This window comes from Chelonoidis abingdonii, chromosome 4, assembly GCF_003597395.2.
Source record: "Chelonoidis abingdonii isolate Lonesome George chromosome 4, CheloAbing_2.0, whole genome shotgun sequence".
Lineage (NCBI taxonomy): Eukaryota > Metazoa > Chordata > Testudines > Testudinidae > Chelonoidis > Chelonoidis abingdonii.
Genome location: NC_133772.1, coordinates 4,692,670 through 4,715,695, shown reverse-complemented (window position 1 = coordinate 4,715,695; position 23,026 = coordinate 4,692,670). Strand labels below are relative to the sequence as shown.

Below are 23,026 nucleotides of genomic sequence, written 5' to 3'. Positions count from 1 at the left end.
TCTTAACTACAGTGGGTTATTGTGTATATTCATCACCTTTCCTGGATCTCTTTTGTCACTACTTGCATGTCTCACATGGTTGTGTGGTAGTTTTGAGGAGTCCTCTGCCTAGATAGGAATTGAATGAGTGGGTCAGGACTCTTGGGTTTTAACTTCTATCTGCAGGTCTGGGGGGAGAGGAAGTGAGGTCTAGCGGGTTCGCAGTGGGAGTCAAGACTCCTGAGTTCTACCCCTGTCCCTAGCTTTCCGGGGAAGGGAGTGGGGTCCAGTGAGTTAGTGTGGGGGCTGGGAGTCAGGACTCCTGGGTTCTATCCCTAGCTCTGGGGGGAAGGGAGTGGGGTCTAGGGGGATCAGGGATCCTGGGTCCTGGTCCCAGCTAGGACAAAAGCGCGAGCTGACCACTGTAGAAAGGCGCGGGGAGGGGGGAAATCGGAAGTGACTCTAACCAGCGGTGTCTCTGCAAGGCCCGGAGAACAACGGATTAAACCCACCGCCCTCCTGAACCTTCCGCTTCCCAGGGAGCTGCCAGCCGCGGGGCTGGAGCAGCGCAGGGACCTTCCTGTCCAGCCGCCCCGGAGCCGGGGTCCTGGTCCGGGTGTGCGCAGGGTTGAGTCCTCGGCTCGGGAAACAGGGGCAGGAAATCGCTGCCTGGAGGGGACCAGAGCGGAGCCCAGCCCGGTTCTCCCCCGCGATCTCGCTACCCCGCAGGGTCCCCTGCCTGGATCCAGCCTTCCCCTGCCCCAGCGGAGAGCGGGGCCGGCGGGCCAAAGCCTCGGCGCCGGGCCCCGGGGGGAGATTTCGCCCAGCAGGATTCCCCGTCCCGGCCGTGATCCACCGCATGGAGCCCGGGGCAGAGCCGAGGGTCCCGGATCTCCAGGGCTCCCCGGGAAGGGAGATCCCTAGAGGCGTCCACACAGGTGAGGAGCGCGACGGTGGCTGGGAGTGAAGGAAACCGGTGGGATCCCAGCCAAGCCAGCAGGAGCCCCCCAGTTCTGTCTCCACTCGCTCTGTATCGTCCCTAGCTGGTGCCAAGGAGTGTCCCTTCTCCCCAGGGGACAAGGGCACCATCTCTTCATAGCATTTGTCTTCCAGGCCCCAGGGGAGTCCTCTTGGCTTCTGGAGATCTAGCCAGCTGCAGGCTCCTTCATTTAGCCTTGGCCAGGTCATGATCCGGCCACTCGCCACCAATATTGGTCTTCCTCAAGCGCTCGACCTGGCTGTGAAGCAGGGAGGATGCTGGCTAAGCCCCTTGAGCGCTGCTAGTTCACTGACACCTTCCCACCATCCCTAGAAGGCCAGACAGTGTCTTCCACGATGCACTGGGAAAGAATCACAGAGCAAGCTCAGCTGAGTGCAGCACCAAGCATTGTGCCTGTTCTCCAGAGGCCCTGGCATTGCAACCCACTTGCCTGGGGGAAGGCAGCACCAGAGGACGCGGTGACTTGGGCAGGGCTTGGCAGGGGGGGCTGCTCACACCAGAGCAGATGCACCCTCACTCATCCTCCACTTCTCTGCCTCTGTAACTAGACTTGGTGATCTTGGTCTGGATCAGGGCACTGGATAAGCTGGGTCAGGGGAGCATTCGGAAAGGCTTGTGGCAGGTTGATTAGTATCATGGATTGGAAAACCAGAAGGGACCATCCACAGATCCGTAGATGATCGGCCAAAAGTAACCATGATGGTTGTCCAGCCTGCCCTTCCTGCGCAGCCCAGGCTGGAGAGCATCATCATGGGACTCTCACAGAGGAAGGCTCGTTTTCCATTTTACAGATGGAAAAACGGAGGTACAGAGAGGGAAATGGATTTGCCCAAGGCATCCCAGTGGCAAAGCCAGGAATAGAACCCAGGACTCCCGGTGTTCTGTCCAGTAGGCCGCATTGTCTCCCTAAAGAAAGACAACCCCGTTTCCATGTAATGGAAAATCCATCTCATCCCTTGGTAAGGCTGTTCCACTGATTAAATTCCCTCCCTGTTATGAATCAATATCTTATTTCCAGTTTGAATCAGTCCATCTTCAATTCCCAGCTGTTGGGTCTCGTTCACCCTTTGTCCAGTAGATTAAAAAGCTCTCATGTATCAAGGAGAGAGCTGTATCCTGGGAAGGAGTGACTCTGAAAAGGACTAGGGAGGGGCTAATGATAGACAGATCATCTTCACTTGGTTCTCAGATTGATGCTGTAGTGAAGAGGGCTAAAATGGTCCTTGGATGTATGAGCAGGGTAATGGGGAGGTGATATTAGCTCTGTATACAGCACTGGTGATGCCATTACTGTAGATTGTCCAGTTCTGGGGTCCACACTTCAAGAAGGATGTTGATAAATTGGAGAGGGGTCAGAGAAGAGCCACAGGAATGACTGAAGGATTGGACGAGCTGCCTTAGGATGACAGACTCCAGGAGCTCTATCTATTTAGCTTCATAAAGAGAAGTTTAAGGGGTGATTTGAGCACAGTCTGTGACTATATATGTGGGGAACAAAATGTTAGTAGTAGGCTCTTCAGTCTAGCAGACAAAGGTCTAACAGGACCCAAAGGCTAGAATTTGAAGCTAGACAAATTCAGACTGGAAACAAGGTGAAAATTTGTGACGGTGAGGGCAATTTACCATTGTGACAACTGACAAGGATCACAGTGGATTCTCTACCATGGGCAATTTGAAAAATCAAGATTGGATGATTTGTTTGTTTTCAGGGTTTTTTTTTAGAAGATGTGCTCTGGTTCAAACAGGAATTACCAGGAGGGACATTCTCTGGCCTGTGTTGCACAGGAAGTCAGACTAGATGGTCCCTCCTGGCCTTAGAATCGATGATGATATCGTCTTCCAGTGACCGTGATTAAGTCACTTTTCTTTCATAGGCTAAATCAACTGAGTTTTGTGTGCTATAAGGCAGGTTATCCAGAGCGGACACATCGTTCTTGTTGCTCTTCTCTGAGCCCTCTCCAATTTGTTAACACCTTTTCTGAAGTTGTGGACACCAGAACTAGACCCGGGATTTGGATGAATGGATACCATAAACTGCCATGTGAGAAGGGAGGATTCACAGATTAGATTAGGAGGAGTAGACACAACATGGAGAGGTTAGGGTAGACAGATGAGGTGGCTTTCTCTCTTCCCCAGTCCTTCACAACCAGATTAAACTTTTCAGACATATCAATGGGTGAATGACAAACCCCTTTGCTCCCCCCTCTCTCCCTCTCACAGAACTGGACTTTCTCTTTCTCCCAGCAGGTGCCAGGAAGGAGGAGGAGAATCCCCAGCAGGAGCCACACAGGCCATCGCAGAGCCCCGAGCAGGGAGAGGCCAACAGGGTGGGATGGCAGGGAGGAGACCTCCAAGGGATGGAAAATGGCTTTGGGCTTCTCAATAGCATGTCTGTCCCCCAGAGACTGACCATCTGTGGGCAATGTGGGAAGAGCTTTAGCCAGTATTCAGACCTTATTAAGCACCAGCGGATCCACACGGGGGAGAGACCGTACAGCTGCTCTCAGTGTGGGAAGAGCTTCAGCCAGAGCTCTCACCTCGCCAAGCATCAGCGGATCCACACCGGTGAGAGGCCCTACAAATGCCCTGACTGCGGGAAGGGCTTCAACGACAGCTCCTACCTCCTGCAGCACCGCCGCACCCACACGGGAGAGCGGCCTTACGAATGCCCGGACTGTGAGAAAAGCTTCGGAGACAAGTCAGGCCTTACCCGCCACCAGAAGGTGCATCACGGCGAAAGACCCTACAAATGCCCTGACTGCGGGAAGAGCTTCAGCGACAGCTCCTACCTCATCCAGCATCAGCGCATCCACACGGGCGAGCGGCCCTACAAATGCACCGAGTGCGGAAAGAGCTTCAGCCGGAACTCACACCTGGTTCAGCACCAGCGGGTCCACACGGGGGAACGCCCCTACAAATGTGCTGATTGCGGGATAAGCTTCAGCCACAGCTCCACCCTGATTGGGCACCAGAGGACCCACCGCGGCGATAAGCCCTACAAATGCCCCCAGTGCAGGAAGAGCTTCCGGCACAAGTCAACCCTGGTGAAGCATCAGCGGACCCACACTGGGGAGCGGCCCTACAGGTGCGCCAAGTGTGGGAAGAGCTTCAGCTGGGGCTCGGCTTTCATCAAGCACCAGCGCACCCACACGGGGGAGCGGCCCTACCAATGCACCCAGTGTGGGAAGGGCTTTGGGGACAGCTCGGCCCTGATCCAGCACCAGCGCACCCACACCGGGGAGCGGCCCTACAAGTGCTCCGAGTGTGGGAAGGGCTTTGGTGACAGCTCCACCCTGAATCAGCACCAGCGCACCCATTCAGCTGAGAAACCCTACAAATGCCCAGAGTGTGGGAGGAGCTTCATCCTCAGCTCCCACCTTGTCCGGCACCAGAGGGTCCATGTGACCTAGAGTCCCCATGTGAGGACAGTTCTGTTCACATCTCTTTACAGACCTTAGAAACCAGGCCTCCTTAGAGACCATAGACCAGGCCTCTTTAGGGACTAGGCCTCCATAGAGACCAAGGATCTTGGAGACCTGGGACCAGGCCTCTTTAGGGACTAGGCCTCCTTAGAAACCAAGGACCTTAGAGACCAGAGACCAGGCCTCTTTAGGGACCAAGGGCCTTGGAGACCTGGGACCAGGCCCTTTAGAGAGATGGAAGCAAGCTCTTTAGGAAACACATCAACCCAGAGACCTGACATAGTTTTTCCCCTGGGGCAAGGCACAGCCCATTGCGATATGGATGCATATGGATGTATGGACGGAAGTGGGGACAGGAATGACTGAGGGGCCGGTGGGTGGAAATTAGGTGAAGTGGGGAAGGAAGTGAACATGGAGGTCCCTTCTGCCCCAGTCAAGATGGGGCTATTAGAAATGCTTAGAGGCCAATTGACAGGGTTCTCAGCCTGGGATCACTGCCCCACAAAGGGGGTCATGGTGACCATACCCCTTCCTTGTTTCTAAGAGGGCGGGTTCCCGGCTATATGGCAGTGGTATCCTGGTAAGGAAAAGGTGAGAATCCCCATAATAGTGAGAGAGTGATCTCTGAAGGACTTGAGGGCTTTTGTCTGTGCCCGCTCCTGGGTGAGGTGGGGGTGGGGCAACCTGTTCCTTCATTCTCCTGGAACTCCACAGCTCTGGGCCTCACTCTCTGCTGCTTCCCCTCTCCCAGGGGCTGGGGGTGGGGAGGGTTAGGGACCCATGGGGAGGGGTGAATGAGGCTGCTGGAAACTGGAGGGGGCTGCTCCTAGAGGCCAGACTGACATATGCTCCCAGGGCTGGGCGGTGGGTGAGGGAGTGCCTAATCTCCTTCTCCCTGGTGGTGTCTCCAGTGCCTGGCTCCTCTTTTCATGGTGCACAGAGTCCAGTGGCACCTGGAGAACATCCATTCCTGTGCTTGGTGCAGCTGACATCCAGCCAGCCCCACCCGTGGCTCTCGGTTCCCAGCAGGCACCTGGATCCCACCCTCCTGCTGCCTTTGGTGATGATCCAGTCTCCTGTGGTGTTAGTCAATTGTATCTGTAGGAAATAAACTTCCCCACTGGGATCTGCCTCCTCCCGTCTCCGTGGTGAGGGCCCTGTCCCAGGGCTCAACATGGCCCTGGATGTGTTGTTCTCACCTGCAGGGAAGCTCAGAAGCTGCTTGGGCTCCCAGTTATCACGATTTGCCGCTCTGATCCTGACATAAACCCCTGCAGAACGCCGTCTTGCCTTGCTCAGTATCGTCTTCATGGTAGGTGTGGCTCCTAGCTTCCTCCTGTTCTGCCTGATCCTTTGCAGGAGCCCTCGCCTCCCCAGCCTTTCTCTGAGGGCTCAGAGAATCATAGCGATGTAGGGCTGGAAGGGGCCTCGAGAGGTCACCAGGTCCAGCCTCCCGCGCAGAGGTAGGACTGAGTAACGCTAGACCATCCCTGAAAGGTGTTTGTGCAACCTGTTATTAAAAACTTGCAATATTGCAGATTCCACCACCTCCCTAGGAAACCTCTAACCTATCCTACATCTCCCTTGCTGCAGATTAAGCCCATTACTTCTGGTCCTGCCTTCAGTGGACATAGCAAAGAACTGATCACTGTCCTCTTTGTAACAGCCTTGAAGACCATTATCAGGTCCCCCTTCAGCCTTCTTTTCTCAAGACTAAACATGCCTGTTTTAACCTTTCCTCATCAGTTCTCTAAACCTTTCATTATTTTTGTTCCTCTCCTCTGGACTCTCCAGTTTGTCCACATCTTTCCTAAAGAACTGGGCACACTTCTCCAGATGAGGCCTGTGCTGAATGCCATTGGATCCCGGGGGCAGAACCAGCACCTGAGAAATGATCATAGTAGGGAGCCCTTACCCTCTACTCCCACTCAACTCTCATTTCCAACTGCCACAGAACCCTCCTGGCTTCAACCTTCACCTGAACCTTTTTTTCCCCCACGAAAAGTGCAGATTTTTGCAACATTTCACAAATTCATATTGGTTTCACCACATTGTTGATTTAGGACAAAACAATCTGAAAAATTCAAATGTATAGTTTTGATATTTTCTAACTGAAACATTTTGATTTTTTTTGGTTCAAACCAACTTTTGGATTTCCAAATTTCCTTCAATTTCATTAAACTCCAATTCAAAAAGTATTTGCAGCGACACCAAGCAGCGTTTTCAAGGCAGAGCAGGATGTTTTAGCCAACTGGAACACAGTGTTGGAAGTTGTTAGGTTAGCATCTACATATACAAAGCTTCTTAAAAATCCCTGGGCACTATCAGGGCCTTGCATAAGGTCAGCGGGGAAAATTTGGAGTCATTTGGACAAGGGGTTGCTGAGCCAGAGCACCCAGAATAAAGCACCCGTTGGTAACATTTCTGTTATCACATTTTTTTTTCCTTTTGCTACACACCTGTGGCTCAAATTCTTGTTGCGATCACCTCACACTGATCTCACCTGATCAGGTTTGATCTCTGCTAGTTTCTAGCACCCACTCTGCCTTTGGGGGAGCATGGGCTGTGCTTTGGTGTGCCAAAGTGGCATGCGCCTAGGAAGATTTGCTGGTGTACCGTGAGACTGGGATGAAGGAACCTATGAGCGACAGCGCTAACAGAGTTGCTCAATAGCTTAAGGGTGACTCCAAGCACCTCCCGTGTCATGAGTTCAAGTTGAGCTGTTGGCAAATTCCCCAGCATAGATGAATGCTCTCCAGTCGTGGCAAAGGAGCCCTAACCTCAGAGCTTTTTGCTTAAGAACCAATAGTTCAAAGTGCTTGGAAACCTACGTGCCTACTCAGATCATCTTGAAAATTGCTACCCGTCCTCAGTACCGGCAATACAGAAAATGGTACTAGTTTAGGGTCATTTGGGCAAGGGCTTCCTCTGACAGGCCACCTCAATCAGTGTCTGACTCTAACAATCAAAGTGCTCTAAAAGCCACGTGCAATAGAGTCTAGAAGGGGACAATTGTGAGTCATTTGGTTAAGGAGCTCCCCACATACAGCCCCATCAAAAAGAGCTGCTTTGAACATCTGCAGATTTTTATAATGTGTTTGGGCCAGAGCTAAGGCCAGGGCCGGCTATAGGTTTTTTACCACCCCAAGCAAACAAATGTTTGGCTGCCTCCTACCCCAGCCCTGGGCTCCCCTCTCACACTGCTGCTGCCCCAGCCCTGGGCTCTCCCCCTCCACCCACACCCCACTGCTGCCCCAGCTCTGGCATCCCCCACCAAACCCCTGCCACCCCGCCCTGCCCCCCGCCCCGGGCCAACTGCATTCTCCTGCCGCCCCAGCCTGGGTCACTGTACTCGCTCCCAGGGCAGGTTCATCCAGCAGGAATTTTGGATGTTCACAGAAGCACACGACAGGATGGTTCCCATATGGTTAACAGAATTGCAAGTAAAGTGGAACAATTTTCAGTTGTGTGGATGAGATATCTGATGCATATTATAAAGACTGCTCTACATAAATTTGAAGGAAAAGCTGAGGTGCCAGGTTATTATTCTTTTGTTCCACCTTTGTTTTTATGGGGAATTTTGCCAATGCAATATCACTGTCTTCCTTTTAAAGCAAAATAGAAACTTTAAAAACAACAAACAACAAATGGCAATGGCTGTTGAAAACTAGCAATTCCAGTCTAATAACCTACGGCAAGCATTTCTGCTCATTTATTCCTACTTCTCTACAGCAGTTACAGTGGTCAGTAATGTTGATCTGGAAGAAAGAATTAACGGCTGCCCAAATTGGCTGAGCCCTCCTGAATTGAGGGGTTCAGTCGGAAGGCAGGTGAATAGATTTGCCTTTTAATATTAGCTAAATCTGGAAAAGGAAAAGTCAGTTTCTAGCTTCATGCTCAGAAGTGGAATCTCCTGGTGCCTGGTCTCGTATCTAAGCTGCCCAGGTCAAGAGCCCCTCCCTACTTTTTCATTTTAGATTCTGGTGGCGGTCCACAATACCTTCCCTTGTTAGGGCTTCAGGTAGAGAGGGGCACTGTCCATGAGTCCACCCAATTCTTCTTTTGGGGGCTGCAGGTGAGGTCACACGTATCCTATCCAGTTCTGGATGTCTTCTGAAGGGATATCTGGGCAATGCTCTTCTACTCCTTGGGCAACTGTGCTCCCCTCTTTGCACTGCCACACCTCTGAGTCAGCTCTCCATGCACAGTAAGCTGCAGCATGAGTGTTCCAGCTACCTCCCCCCTCCCTTTCTGTTGATCGCTTGCCAGGGGCCAAGGGAATGCTGGGAAAGGTAGTTCTTTCCCTGCTCCAGGGCTGGCTCTATAGGCAGGGAGCTAACCAAGGAACTACAGCTCCCAGGGCCTCCTGTTGGTTCTCAACTCCCATGCTGGATCCCTGCTGCCCCTGCAAATGTGCTGCCCCAAGCACCTGCTTGCTTTGCTGGTGCCTAGAGCTGGCCCTGCTCAGACAACGTATAATGGGTGGGTTGCCAATTTTGGCTGGATGCACACCTGGAGCTTTCATCATGTGACATAATCTTTCATTAAAGATTCACCTTTAATTCCTAAAGACTCCAGAAATAAAGCTTTAAGGCTAGATCCACAAAGGGATTTAGGTGCCTAACTGTGCTTGGGGTGACCAGATGTCCCGATTTTATAGGGAGAGTCCTGATATTTGGGGCTTTGTCTTATATAGGCGCCTATTTACCTGCCCCCCAAACCCATCCTGATTTTTCACCCTTGCTATCTGGTCACCCTAGCTGCACGTTAGGCACCTAATCCAACATTCAGATCCTCAAAATCCCTGTTCAGATGCTGCCTAATCCTGTGAGCACTGAAAGCCTCTAGGTTTGTGAATTTCCATTGATAAAGGCCTTTTAGCACCTAAAGATTTGACAATGGGAAACCACACTGCCACCTAAAGGTCTGCTGCCCAGGGGCCTGTCTCACACCTAAACCCTGTCTAGGTGTTCCGCACCTATTGGGCCTGAGCCAGTCCCTGACCTCAAACATTCTATATGAATCACAATTTCTAAGCTTTAGCCCTGTGGTTAGATCCCAAGATGTAGAAGGCCCAGGTTCAAATCTCCCCTCTGCCTGATGGGAAGTGAACCTACCTCTGCAGTTAGTGCCTGGACGACAAGATGTCTGGGAGCAAGACTTTCTCACTGTCTCCTATTGCATCTGTTCCATGGGGCACAAATAGTTGAGTAGAACCAGCTAACCCTCCTAACAACTGGGCTACAGTGTCATTCTTGCTCTGCGCCTGGCCCAGTGAATATTTGGGTCCTGGCTTAGGCACCCCCTCGGTATTTGCACTCAGGTGGCTTATGCAGCACTCAACATGCTGGCATTTGTGGATCCCATTCCCTGGCACCTCTCTCTGCCCCCATATTGTATAGTGAGCCTGGGCCCTTGACTCAGGGCTGTGGATTGAAAGGTGATGCATGGGGTGGCCACCTGTGAGTCTTTCTCACCCTAGGTACTGGCCACCTTCACTACCACCGAGCTTTATTTTACTGTGTATTGGGACACTAGGTGGGGAGGGCTCTGAGTTACTACAGCAAATTCTTTCCCAGGTCTCTGGCTGGTGGGTTACACCCACATGCTCACGGTCTAACCGATTGCCATATTTGGGGTCAGGAAGGAATTTTCCTTCCGCTCCGATTGGCAGAGATGCTGGCGGGAGGTGGGTGGTGTTCTCCTTCTTCTCCAGCATGGGGCACAGGTCAGTTGCAGGCTTAAACTAGTATAAATGGTGAATTCCCTGTAACTTGGAAGTCTTTAAACTCTGATTCGAGGACTTCAGTCACTCAGACGGCAGTTAGGGGCCTGTTACAACAGTGAGTGGGTGAGGGTCTGTGGCCTGCGACATGCAGGAGGCCACACCAGATGATCCCTTCTGGCCTTAAAGTCTGTGAGGTGCTACTTACATATTTAGCAGTCCCAGACAGCTTCCCCTCTTCCTTCTTGGTGAAAGGGAGCAGTGCTAGCAGCAGCAGACAGCACAACCAACCCACTCACCCATTTTCAGGGCCTCCTTCCTCTCCATCTGTCTGCTCCCAGCTGCTGAAGTTGCTTCTCCCCTTCCCCACCATCTAATTAGCCCGTCAGCTTGTGGCTCCATTTGTTAATTGCTCCTCCATTTAGATCCCAGTTAACCCAGACTGGTGGGGATTTGAGTGACAGGGCACCAAGGCAGCTCCTTTGCTGGAGGTTTTCAAAAGGAGGCTGGAGAGGCCTCCGGCTTGGATAGGTGACACAGCAAATCCTGCAGCTTGGCTGGGGTTACACTAGATGGCGCTTGGATCCCTTCTAGCCCTATGGTTCTATGTTCCTCCGAACCCCTCACAGATACCTTAAGAGCTGGGCCTTGCAATGCTGAGGCTCAGGCCCCTTGGTGGAGGCAGCCGTTTGGACCTCCGCTGTTGTTTCCTCACCTGAGGGATTAAGGCAGCAAGTGCTGCCCCTAAAAGCCAAGGGCAACGAGGCCAAATCTTCCGCGCGGGTGAATCCGTGCCACAGGCGTTCACTCTCACCCTGCCTTTTGCGTCGTGTTTGGGGTTCCTTTTGGAAACACGAGGGGTATGCGCACTGTGGATGGGCATGCTAGGTTCATGGCACATGCATAGAGCACTGAGACTGCAGAACGGGAACGCCTGCTGGGATGGATGGAGCAGGACGCACCTCTCCCAGCTGTTGTTGCAGGCTGTGGTCTTCTCCCTGGGGTGTTCTCATTGCCCTGAGATGAATGGGCCACTTCACACCTCTCCCGTGCTGCAGAGGCACGTGTGTATCTGGGACAGGCATTTGGCATCTCCAGTCTCCTGCCCCCAGCTGAGCCACGCCCTGCACAGCCCCACCAGCTCCCCATGGCCCCTCCAATCTTATCAAGGCATGGGGCAGCACGGAGGAGGGGGTTGAATGGTGAAGTGTGCCCAGGGTTCCCCTTGCACACATAGATGCCCCCAATCCCGCTCCCTCACTGCTAACAGCACTTCCTCAATAACAAACAAGGGAAATCCCAACCGGAAAATTAATGTGTTACCATTGCCTGGGCTGAAATGCAAACTCTGAAAAGCAAGGAATAGCTTTCTGGGCAGCAATCTTTACTGGACGTGCCAGGGGCCCATAGGCCTGGATGCATTTTTAAAAAGTCATTATAAATGACTCGGTTACAGGCCCTTCCCCAACCTGCGTGGCCTACACCAGCCTCAACAAACAGCAAAGTTTCATGGATGTTTGAGGCCATTAGCTCATTTAATCTCACCTCCCGTGGAGCACAGGCCGTTACTATTTAAGTCCAAAGACTTTCGTTAGACCAAAGCATTTCAGCCCTGTTGTGAGCAATAGGCAGAGAACACGAGAAACCAATGAGCTGCCAATGCCTGAGGTCCCTGCATTGGCAGGGAATTAATTAGGTGAGGCCATATTCAGAGTCGTTATCAATGGTTTGCTGTCAAACTGGGAGGGTGCCCCTAGTGGGGTCCTGTAGGAGTCAGTCCTGGGTCCAGTACTAGTCAATATTTTCATTAATGACTTGGATAATGGAGTGGAGAGTATGATAATAAAATGTGCAGATGACACCAAGCTGGGAGGGGTTGCAAGCACTTTGGAGGACAGGCTCAGAATTCAGAATGACCATGGCAAACTGGAGAATTGGGCTGAAATCAAGAAGATGAAATTCAATACAGAGAAGTGCAAAGTTCTTCATTTAGGATGGAAAAATCAAAAGCACAACTAGAAAAGGGGAACAACTGGCTCGGTGGCAGTGCTGCTGAAAAGGATGTGAAGGTCACAGTGGGTCACAAATGAGTATGAGCTGACAACATGATGCCTCTGCAAAAAAGGCTAATATCATTCTGGGGTGTATTTGCAGGAATGTTGTAAGACAGACATGGAAGGTAATTATCCTGCTCTACTCAGCATTGACGAGATCTCAGCTGGAGCATTGTGTCCAGCTCTGGGCACCGCACTTTAGGAAAGATGTGGCCAAATTGGAGAGAGAAAAGGTTTAGAGAACCTGACCTAGGAGGAAAAGTTAAAAAACCTGGCATGTTACTCTTGAGAAAAGAAGACAGAGGGGGCACCTGATAAGAGTCTTCAGATATATTAAGGGCTGTTATAAGGAGGACAGTGATCGACTGTTTTTCATGTCAACTGAAGGTAGGACAAGAAGTGATGTGCTCAATCTGCAGTAAGGGAACTTAGGTTAGTTATAAGGAAAAACTTCCTAACTCTCAGGGTAGCAAAGCTCTGGAACAGGTTTACCCACGGAGGTTGTGGAATCCCCATTACTGGAGGTTTTCAAGAGTAGGTCTTGGTACCGCATCAGCGCAGGGGGCTGGTCTTGATGACCTCTTGAGGTCCCTTTTAGCCCTACAACTCTATAATTCCATGCCCAGATGTTCAACGGCTGGCAACCCACACCCCACACTGCATGGGAAATTGACAACCCCCCTACGGCCCTAGCCAATCTGACCTGGGGGGAAAATTCCTTCCTGACCTCTAATCTGTCATCCCTGAGCATGTGAGCAAGACCCACCAGCCAGCCAGCTAGAAAGAAGATTTTGTGGACCACTCTAGAACATTGGTTCACCCTGTCTGGGGTCCAGTGTTCGGCTGGGGCAGATCTGTGCTGCTTCAGGCTCACGCTGTTCTCTTCCCAAGGGACTGACTGACCCAGGATTTCTCTGGGGCAAGGTATTGTGTACAAACCCTGAAACCCGTCTGGCCCAAGCTCTTAGCCAATAGCCAAAGCCTTGCAAAACTGGTCCTCTTTGGATGACACCTCGCTCAGACAAGGCAGGTCTATTCCTGGTGTGATGGTGTTTATTTACAAAGAATGCCCACAGTACCCTGTTTCCCGATACACCGCAGAAAACAATCAGCAGGCAGGTTCCCTGCAGCACAGTCCCTACCTTTGCCCCCCCCAGTGGGCTCTGTGACCAAGAAGCTCTGTCTCTCTGCTTCCTCTGAGTCATGCTCCCATCTCCTTCTCTTGGCTTGCTGACTCCAACCCACGCTGATCTCCTAATGCTCGGGTTTGCAACCAGCTCAGCTCTGACCCACCACGTCTCCAGGCAGTCACTTCCTGTCTCGGTGGCTCCCTCTACTCCATATGGGAGCCAGTGGCACTAAGGAGGTCTGTGATTGTCATCAGATGGCAGCCGCCAGTGCCTAGCAACATCACACCCCCTACCTGCACAATTTGTGGGTCGGCCAATTGTTATATTGAGCCATAGAATATCGTTCTGCATCTAAGAACAAATAGATACATTTACATACTATTTCAAGGTGCTTGGAAAAATACACACACACTTCAGATAATTTTGAAAACTTCAACATCAAAGGACCAGGGGTAGGTGGAGTCGAGCTGCTGTTCACATTCTAACAGGTATGACTCAGCTCTACATGTGTGTGATCCATCGATCTCATCCTGCGTTCCTTCTCTCTACTGGTATGATCCACCTCTAGCCCCCTAGAACCGATCCCTAGCTCTTTTCCCCAGTACAAGCCAGCCAGCAAACAGCCAGAAAGGCCATGTCTAGAGCCAGGAAGATGCACCACTTTGCCCAGGAGGGTGCCTATGGGCCGAGCTGACTGCACCCCCAGCCCACAGTGTGGCTGGCACGATGCCGCCGCAGGCTGCCGTTGGTGGTGTAGCTGCGCCCACAGTCATGGCATTGGTAGGGCCGCTCCCCAGTGTGGCTTCGGTAGTGCAGGTAGAGCTCCGAGCTGCAGGGGAAGGCGTCCCCGCAGTGGCTGCAGCGGTAGGGCCGCTCTCCGGTGTGAGTGGCCTGGTGGTGGGTGAGGTGGGAGGTCTGCCGGAAGCGGCGCCCACAGTCGGGGCAAGGGTAGGGCCGCTCTCCGGTATGGATCCGCTGGTGCGTCTTGAGCAGGAAGCTGCGGGAGAATCCTTTCCCGCAGTCGGGGCAGTGATGGGGGTTGCCCCCTGCATGGCTGCGCCGGTGATGCAGGAAGAGGGCACGGAGCCGGAAGCCCTCCCCACACTGGGGGCACCGGTAGGGGGGTTCCTCGCCCGGATCCCTGTGGGCCCTCTGGTGAGCAGTGCAGCGGGAGCGGATGGCAAAGCTCTTCCCACAGTCAGGGCATTCATAGGGTCTCTCCCCGGTGTGGGTGCGCTGGTGGGTGACCAGAGCCGAGCGTTGGCTGAACCCCCTTCCACACTGGTTGCAGTTGTAGGGGCGCTCCCCGGTGTGCGTGCGCTGGTGGGTGAGGAGGGAGGTGCTGAGGGCGAAGGCCTTGCCACAGTCGGGGCACCGGTAGGGTCTCTCGCCCGTGTGGGTGTGGCGGTGCCGGATGAGGCTGGAGTGCTGGGAGAAGCCCAGGCCGCACTGGGCGCAGCTGTAGGGCCGCTCCCCGGTGTGGATGCGCCGGTGGGTGACCAGATACGAGTACTGGCGGAAGCTCTTCCCGCAGTCGGGGCAGATGGTCAGTGTGTCGCCCATGGGGGCTCCCTGCACGTGTCCCCCCCCAGGCAGCTCCGCTCTGCAGGCCCTGCTCCCGGGGGGCTCCCCGCCTGCGCCCTGGGAGCTGATGGGGCGCGAAATGCAGCCGGGCCCCTTCCCTGCGCCCGGCCAAGGAAGGGAGACCCCGAGGGGCAGGAGCGAATCCCCAAGCCTGCCCCGCGGGGGAGAGGAGGGACCGGGGCTGCCCCGAAGGCGCAGCGGGCTGGGTGGTGGGATCCCGCCTGGATCAGCTGCACAGACCCCCGGGCTGCCCCGGAGCTGGGGGGCGGAGTCTCTCCGGTCCCAGTTTGGCTCCGATCCCTCCCCCGGCCCTGCGGCCGCTGCCTCCGGGCAGCGATCTGCTGCCTCGGCTGCTGCACTGCCCCACCGGGCTCCCCGCTCCCTGCCAGGCTGGGGCCGCAGCCAGGGCCGGGCCCTGCGCACACGCGGGCCGGGCGCGGCGGGGCTGGGTCAGGAAGGTCCTTGCCCTATTGCAGCCAGGCCCCGGGTGCTCTGGGGTGGGGAAGCCCTGGGCTTAACCCTTCCCTGCCCAGCACGCTCCCTCCTAGCCCGGTCGCCTTCCCTACAGCGTGAGGGGCGTTTGAAACTCCCCGACCCCCCGCGCAAAATACCGGGAGATCCCTGGGGCTTTGGAGTCCCCGCTGGCCGGTGCAATGCTACACACAGCTGCCCTTCCACTTGGCTACAGCCAGCGATGTGCGGTTTGGGGTGTTTTTGGTGCTACCCTGTTTGCTGCCTCCGCCTTTCTCCATTATCTAGTCCGGGGGTAGCCGGGTGTGCCAGGCATGGGTGGGCTTGCCACAATGTTGCTACCTCTCCTCTTTCCCCTTCTCTTGGTCCTGGGGTGGGGGGGAGCCCTTTGTGATAGCTAGAGGTCACACTGTGCGCCCCCCTGTGAAATCTCTGTTTTAAATGGAGACACACGAAAAGAAAGGGATTTGTTTATTTTGCAAAAGCATCCTACAGCGTCCAGCGCTGGGCGATTGCCTCTAAAACCCCTCAGTGAATAGAGGAAGGGGTGGTGATATTTCAGTATCAGTCTCCTCCCTTTGGACATTAGAAAGTTTCTGTAGTAAACAAACATTTAATGTGCACAGAGCGCTGCAACTAGCCTAAAGCATTGGGAACAGTATGTGCCCTACTTATGAATACCTTTTAACCACAAGCGACTAGGCGGAAAATCGACCATTGTCCCTGATCCATTATCCCCTCCCTTGGCACTGCTACACAGAGGGATCCAGTTTTCAAAACAAACTTTGCACTTCTCTGCTTTGGCACAAGCATATGAGGACGTGGCTCCTTGATCTTATTGAAGAGATGTTTGCTCAGGCCTTTTCCTCACTGCTAAAACCGAAGTGTCTTGTCTTCGCTGTGCGGTTAGCTCAGAAAAGCTCCTGAACCATTGTTACCCCCAATGGCAGGTTACTGCATGGGCAAATGGGGCCCATGCCTGGGGGTCCCCAGAAAAATCTCCCTTCCCTCCCACTGCAGCCTCAGGGCTAGAGGAGCTCTCAGTCCCCACCACAACCCCAGGGCTGGCATGGGAGCAGAGCTTCTCCAGTCTTAGTGCCATAGTGGGGGCGGACGCCAGTAAGGAGAGAGCGGGGGCAGGGCTGTGGGGAAGGGCAGAACCAGAGTGGACCCATGGGCAGAACGCAGGCTGGAGAAGGTGCAGAATGGGGTGGGCCTGTGGGCAGGGCCCCAGGCGTGGGGCAGGGCCATGGTTTCAGCGCCAGACCCCCCTCCCTTGCTCCGGCCCAGGGCCCCCGGAGATCTTGATCTGCCTCTGGTTACCCCAAGTTAAAAACACAAGAAAACTATAATCCCCTTTTGTAGCAGTGAGGAGGCCTTAGGGCTAGATTCCCTCAGGGACTTAGGCCCTGAACACTCAGTGTCACCCTGCCTCGCTTTTGGGCACTGAGAAATTCCCAGGGACACCCTGCGTGTCACTGATCCCGAGCGAGGTTCCCCGGGCTCCCTATGCAATGCATGGGGAGAGAGGCGCCTCAGAGCAGGATCCACAAAAGCCAGCATGCTGGCAGGGAGCTGCCTAAACCAGCCAATGGAAGATGCCGAACAGAGGGGCGTGTGCTAAGCCCCATCCACTCACCCAGTTCAGTGCCTAAATCCCCACAGCAGGTAGGCACCATGATCTGCTGGGAAATGGGAACCCCTCTCCTGGGGTCAGGGGGCTTAAGTGCCTCAGCTGTTTCTTGTGAGACTGATCTAAGCACAAACAGCTAGAAGAGGAAGGATTGGTGCCCACTTTGTAACTTTTAGCCCAGGAGTGAGAGCATTCAGCAGGGCTGTGGAAACCCCTGTTCAAATCCTTTCTCCCCTTCTGCCCAAGGGAGAAAATTGAACCTGGGTATTGCCACCATTACTTCTCCACTGCTACTGGCAGCAGTGCTGTCTTCAGGCCTAGGTGCCTGGCCAGCAGCTGCCACTCTCTAGCTGCCCATCTCTGAAGGCAGCGCAGAAACAAGGGTGGCAATTCCACAACCCCCCCACCTGACCCTCTTTTGGATCAGGACCCCTACGGTTACAAGACTGTAAAATTTAAGATTTCAATATCTCAAACCATGAAATTCAAGATGTTTTAAATGCTGTGACCCTGTGAAATTTACCAAAATGAACAGTGAATTTGGTAAGGCCCTAAAGATAAGCATTGACACCCCTCATCTTCCCAGGTTTGTGATTCGCTGTGGGACATTGGCAGCCAGATGCCTAGGATAAGGCAACAATGTCCATGCTCAAGGCAGAAATATAGGCATCTAAGGAACTTTTATCCTGAAAATGTAGCTGCTGAGTTTGTTTAGGTGCCTAAAGTGTTTGGCAGAAGTTTTGGGAATTGCAAATGGAGCCTAAACCTTTGAAAATCTCACCCTAAGTCTCTATAAAGAGGAACAAAGAAGACCCAGGAATTATAGACCAGTCAGCCTCACTTCGATAGCTGGAAAGAGATGGGAACATGTTATTAAACAATGAGTTTGTAAGCACCTGGAGGATAACCGGGTTATAAAGAATAGCCAGCTTGGGTTTGTCAAGAACGAATCACGTAAACCAACTCATTTTCTTTATTTGACAGGGTTACTGGCCTAGTGGTTAGCAGGGAAGGAGTAGATATGATATACCTTAATTTTAGCAAGGCTTTTTAAACAGTCCCACATGACATTCTCATAAACAAACTAAAGAAATGTGATCTAGATGAAATGTGGTTGAAGGACCATACTTAAAGAATAGCTACCAATGGTTCACTGTCAAACTGGGAGGGTGGATCTAGAAGGGTCCCCTCAGAGGTCAGTCCTGGGTCTGGTACTAGTAAATATTTTCATTAATGACTTCTTGGGTAATGGAGTGGAGAGTAGGCTTATAAAATGTGTAGCTGGCACCAAGCAGGGAGGGGTTGCAAGCACGTTGGCGGACAGAATTAGAATTCAAAATGACCTTGACAAGTTGGAGAAGACCCCTAAATGTATGTATTTATTTAAATGTCATGCTTTTCAGGTGTAAAACTCAGGATTTTTGAAAGATTGACACCTCCAATCTATCTCGGGATTGTATACCTATATTCAGTAAAAATTACAGTAGAAATTTGCCTCTGAGAAGGATTTCATATAAGATAGAATAGTGCCCTTAGAACCAGATTTTTAAAAGGTATTTTGGTGACTAGTGGGATTTTCAAAAGCATCTAGGTATTTTCAACCCTTAAAAATCTGGCCTGTGATGACTATTTGGGATTGAAGTTTGACACACACGTGATGTGAAAAAGGATGACAGTGCTGGTTAGAGAAGCAAAGTAACAGTTGCAATGGGCAATCCCCGTTGGTGGATCAAAGGAAACTGAAGAGGTTTTGACATCAAACCAGGAAATTGGTCAACCTAAAAGTCGCATGATCCCAAAGAGTAAACTTGGGTATAAACAACATCAACAACAAAAAAATCAACCGCTCCCCCACCAATTTAGAATTAAAATCTAATGTTGCAGGAGAAACAGGAAGGGCTATACTAGAAACACAGAAATGTAACTGCTGAAACTACTAACAACGATTAATATTTTGAATGATTATTGCTATTAAAATATCAGTCACATAGCACAATCCAGCTACACAGTGTTAATGCAGATCAAGGAACGTGATCATTCCCCTCTATTCGGCATTGGTGAGGCCTCATCTGGAGTACTGTGTCCAGTTTTGGGCCCCACACTACAAGAAGAGTGGAAAAATTGAGAGTCTAGCGGGAGGGTAAAAAAATGATTAGGGGCTGGAGCACATGACTATGAGGAGAGGCTGAGGGACACTGGGATTGTTTTAGCGCAGAAGAGAGAATGAGGGGGATTTGATAGCTGCTTTCAACTACCTGAAAGGGGGTCCCAAAGAGGATGGATCTAGACTGTTCTCAGTGGTACCAGATGACAGAAAAGGAGCCAATGATCTCAAGTTGCAGGGGGGGAGGTTTAGGTTGGATATTAGGAAAAAACTTTTCACTAGGAGGGTGGTGAAGCACTGGAATGGGTTATCTAGGGAGGTGATGGAAACTCCTTCCTTAGAGGTTTTTAAGGTCAGGCTTGACAAAGCCCTGGCTGGGATGATTTAGTTGGTGTTGGTCCTGCTTTGAGCAGGAGGTTGGACTAGATACCTCCTGAGGTCTCTTCCAACCCTGATATTCTACAATTCTATGGAGGTAAACGAAATGCTAAGCGCAATCCAAACAACATTTTAAAAAGTAAATAGTTTCCAGGCATGAAACTTCATTTCCAGTGGATTCCAAGGAAAGGCCAGTTCAGTCCAGGCAATGAGAAGAGCAGCAAACTTGTCTTATGTAGCACCTAAAGGCTCCAACCCCACTGTGCTAAGCCTTGTGCAGAAACAGTGAGAGACCATCCCCAACAGGATGAGCTTATGGTCTACACAGGGGGAGGGGAAACTGACTTTGGCAAGGTCACACAGTGTGTCAATGGCAGAGCCAGGAATACAATCCAGAAGTCCCAAGTTTACCTCCATGGCCTGCACAATCTCAGGGGGGTGTGTGTGTGTGCGGGGGGGAATGATGACTCTCCAGACACAACCGTAATACCCCTAGTAACAAGTCATAGGGATGCGATCTCTGTTGCCATGACGATGCATTCATGAATGAATAGGAAATTGAGCCTTAAACTTACCTCTCATCATGCACACATGGAGGAGCAGCTAGGAGCCAGGACTCTGGGCTAGAGCAGGGGGGCTGGCAGTCAGCTGTGCATGTGTCAGAGCCCCACCAGCTCCTGATCCCCAAGGGGCAGCGGCGCCTCACCCAGCAAGATCAGAGTCTGGTAATTCTCCTGCATGACGTCCCTGTAAAGCTGCCTCTGCCCTTCGTCCAGGAGCCCCCACTCCTCCTGGGAGAAATGAAGGGCCAATCCATGCCCCCCGCAGCACCTGGAACCCCAAGGGACCCTGCAACGTTGCTCCAGTCCCCAGCAGGGACTAACTAGAGTGGGAATGGAGGGGGCTGGGGTCCTGTCCCATAGATGCCAACTTTCCCCCCCGTGCCGTTGAGTGCTCGCGCCTCTCCGCCCCTGGCTCCACCCTCATCCTTTCCCCACCCCCATTCCAACCCCTTCCCCAAAGTCCCTGCCCCAACTCCGCCCCCTCCCTGCCCCTATTGAACCCCTTCCCCAAATCCCCACCCTAGCCCCGCTGCATTTTCCCTCCTCCCCTCTCCCTCCCAGCTGCGCGAATCAGCTGTTTTACAGCACAAGCACTGAGAGGGAGGGGGGAGAAGCAGGACGTGGCGGTGCACCAGGGGAGGAGGCAGAGGTGAAGGTGAACTTACAGTCTGTTCAACAGATACATAGAATCTAGGGCTGGGGCTGGGGCAAGGGATTGGGGCGTGGGCTTACCTCGGGTGGCTCCCGATCAGCGGCACAGTGGGGGTGCTAAGGCAGGCTTCCTGCCTGTCCTGGCATCGCGAACTGTACTGCACCCGGGGAGCAGCCAGCAGCAAGTCCGGCTCCTAGGTGGAGGCGCGCAAGGGGCTCCATGCAGCTCTCACCCACAGGCACCACCCCACACAGCTCTCATTGGCCAGGAACCGGCCAATGGGAATGAAGAGCCAGTGCTCGGGGTGGGGGCAGCACGCGGAGTCCTGTGGCCTCCCTGCCTAGGAGCTGGACCTGCTGCTGGCCGCTTCTAGGGCGCAGTGTGGTGTCGGAACAGGTAGGGACCTTAGCCAGGCAGCACCATCAACAGGACTTTTAACAGCCCAGGTCGCCGGTGCTGACAAGAGCCGCCGCAACCCAGTGCCTGACATTCCGCAACCCAGTACCGGGTTACGACCCACAGTTTGAAAACCACTGATCTAGTCTGACCTCCTGTATGGCACAGGCCAGAGAACTCCCTCAAAATAATTCCTAGAGCAGAGCTCATAGGAAAGCCTCCACTCCTGATTTAAAAATTGCCAGAGATGGAGAATTCACCATGACCCATGGTATACTGTTCCACTGGTTAATTGCTCTGTTAAAAATGTATGCCTTATTGCCACCTTTTATGCTTAAGGGACTCGGTGATCCAACCCCCATTACAATTAATAGAGGGGGCATCTGAACCCTGTGGTTCTCTCTGAACCCCCCCCCAAACTCGGATCAAAAAGGCACTATCAGTCTGGCTGGAAATCAAGGAATTCAGTCTAAGCGGTTGTTGAAATAAATGAGGCCCCTAAAAACGTTGAACTCGCCTTAGCTGTACCTCTGCGCAGGAGGGAACATGTATGGAAGGAGCCACTTGTGTGGGCTTTAAGGGGTGTTTTAGGGGATGAACCTTGGCTAATACACACCCCAGGGCTGGGACACGTATGGGGGGGTGCTCGCGGCTCTGGGACATCCTGGGCAGCTCCGCTCCTGCAGGCTCTTGCCGCTGGGGGATCTCCTCAAAGTTCCCACTTGTCATCCCAGCAGAGAGAGAATCCGGCTGGGGCTCGTTCTCTGTGCTGGGGTGAGAGGGGGCAGCAAAGGGGTTTCTCGCTGAGCAGAAAACCTGATGGGCAGAAAGCGAATCCCCCAAACCCTTTCCCAGAGGGGACAGGAGGGGCCGGGGCTGCCCCAACATCCCAGCTGAGCCCTCAGAGAAAGGCTGGGGGAAGGGAGGGCTCCTGCCAGATGTGGGATCTGGGAGTAACAGCTGCCGTGAGGACAGGGACCTGCTGGGGACGATACTGAGATGAGACAGAACTGGGGGGCTCCCTGCAGCTTTGCTGGGATCCAAACTTTTCCCTTCATTCCTGGATGGTCTCTGAGCCAGTGCTGCTAATCCCCCACCTGTGTGGGCACCTCTCGGGGTCTCCCTTTCCTTGGAGCCCTGGAGATCTGGGACGCTGGGCTCTTCCCCTCGCTTCATGTGGGGGATCATGGGTGGGTCGGGGAATCCCGCTCAGGGGAAGGAAACAGGGGAGATGGGGCTCGGTGAAATTCTCCCCCCCAGGTCTCGATATGGAGAACAGCTTATTGATTTTAACCCCAGCCCTGCTCTCTGCTGGGGGCACAGGGTCCCTGTGCTGCTGGGGCAGCAGGGCTGATCCCCCAGAAATCTAAGCGGGGAAGAGCCCTGAGCCGAAGCTGCCCCGGGTCCATCAAAACCCGTGGAGCTCCTGATCCCTGAGGGGCAGCGGCGCCTCACCCAGCGAGATCAGAGTCTGGTAATTCTCCTGCATGACATCCCTGTAGAGCTGCCTCTGCCCTTCGTTCAGGAGCCCCCACTCCTCCCAGAAGCCCCCACCTCGAGCCCCACTGGCGCCTGGAACCAGAAGGGAAGCGGGCCCGGCTCAGCGCCTGCCTATGTGGCCACATTCCCACCCCTAGGGCTGGGGCAGGAACTACTTTAGGATCGGACTAGGATGGTGGTGGGGTCTTGTGGTGCTTTTAGTGTGGCCCCCTTTGCAAAGGTCTCTGGGAAATGGAGTATCCCTTTGCAGTGCACCAGAGTTGGCTGTATGTTTGGGGTGTGCTGGAGATTTCAGACCCACCCCTCTTGAATATTCATGAAGGGCCGGTGATCTGTTACCTGTGTTCAAGACAGTGTTTTGCTGAAAGATCTGCTCTGGCTCAAGCAGGAATTAATTCTGGGCTGGTCTCTGACCTGTGTTATACGGGAGGTCAG

General features: G+C 53.1%; 2 protein-coding genes across 5 annotated transcripts; one reads left to right on the top strand and one right to left on the bottom strand.

Moving 5' to 3' along the window:
* The first annotated feature begins 797 nt into the window (after positions 1-797).
* On the top strand, positions 798-4,570 carry LOC116815098 (uncharacterized). Of its 4 annotated transcripts, none has more exons than XM_075065933.1 (3): positions 848-917; positions 1,292-1,437; positions 3,227-4,570. In XM_075065933.1, exon 3 carries the CDS (start codon positions 3,337-3,339, stop codon positions 4,387-4,389), a length of 1,053 nt encoding a protein of 350 aa, XP_074922034.1. In that variant the 5' UTR covers positions 848-917; positions 1,292-1,437; positions 3,227-3,336; the 3' UTR covers positions 4,390-4,570. The 4 variants fall into 4 exon arrangements, with proteins under 4 accessions (XP_032619064.1, XP_032619063.1, XP_074922034.1 ...); XM_032763174.2 differs by having other exon boundaries at positions 3,224-4,570; XM_032763173.2 differs by lacking the exon at positions 1,292-1,437 and having other exon boundaries at positions 798-917.
* Positions 4,571-13,211: 8,641 nt separating this feature from the next.
* Positions 13,212-15,299, bottom strand: ZNF768 (zinc finger protein 768). The gene has a single exon (XM_032763182.2). The coding sequence runs from the start codon at positions 14,871-14,873 to the stop codon at positions 13,989-13,991; it is 885 nt and encodes a 294-aa protein (XP_032619073.1). The 5' UTR covers positions 14,874-15,299; the 3' UTR covers positions 13,212-13,988.
* Positions 15,300-23,026: the final 7,727 nt, after the last annotated feature.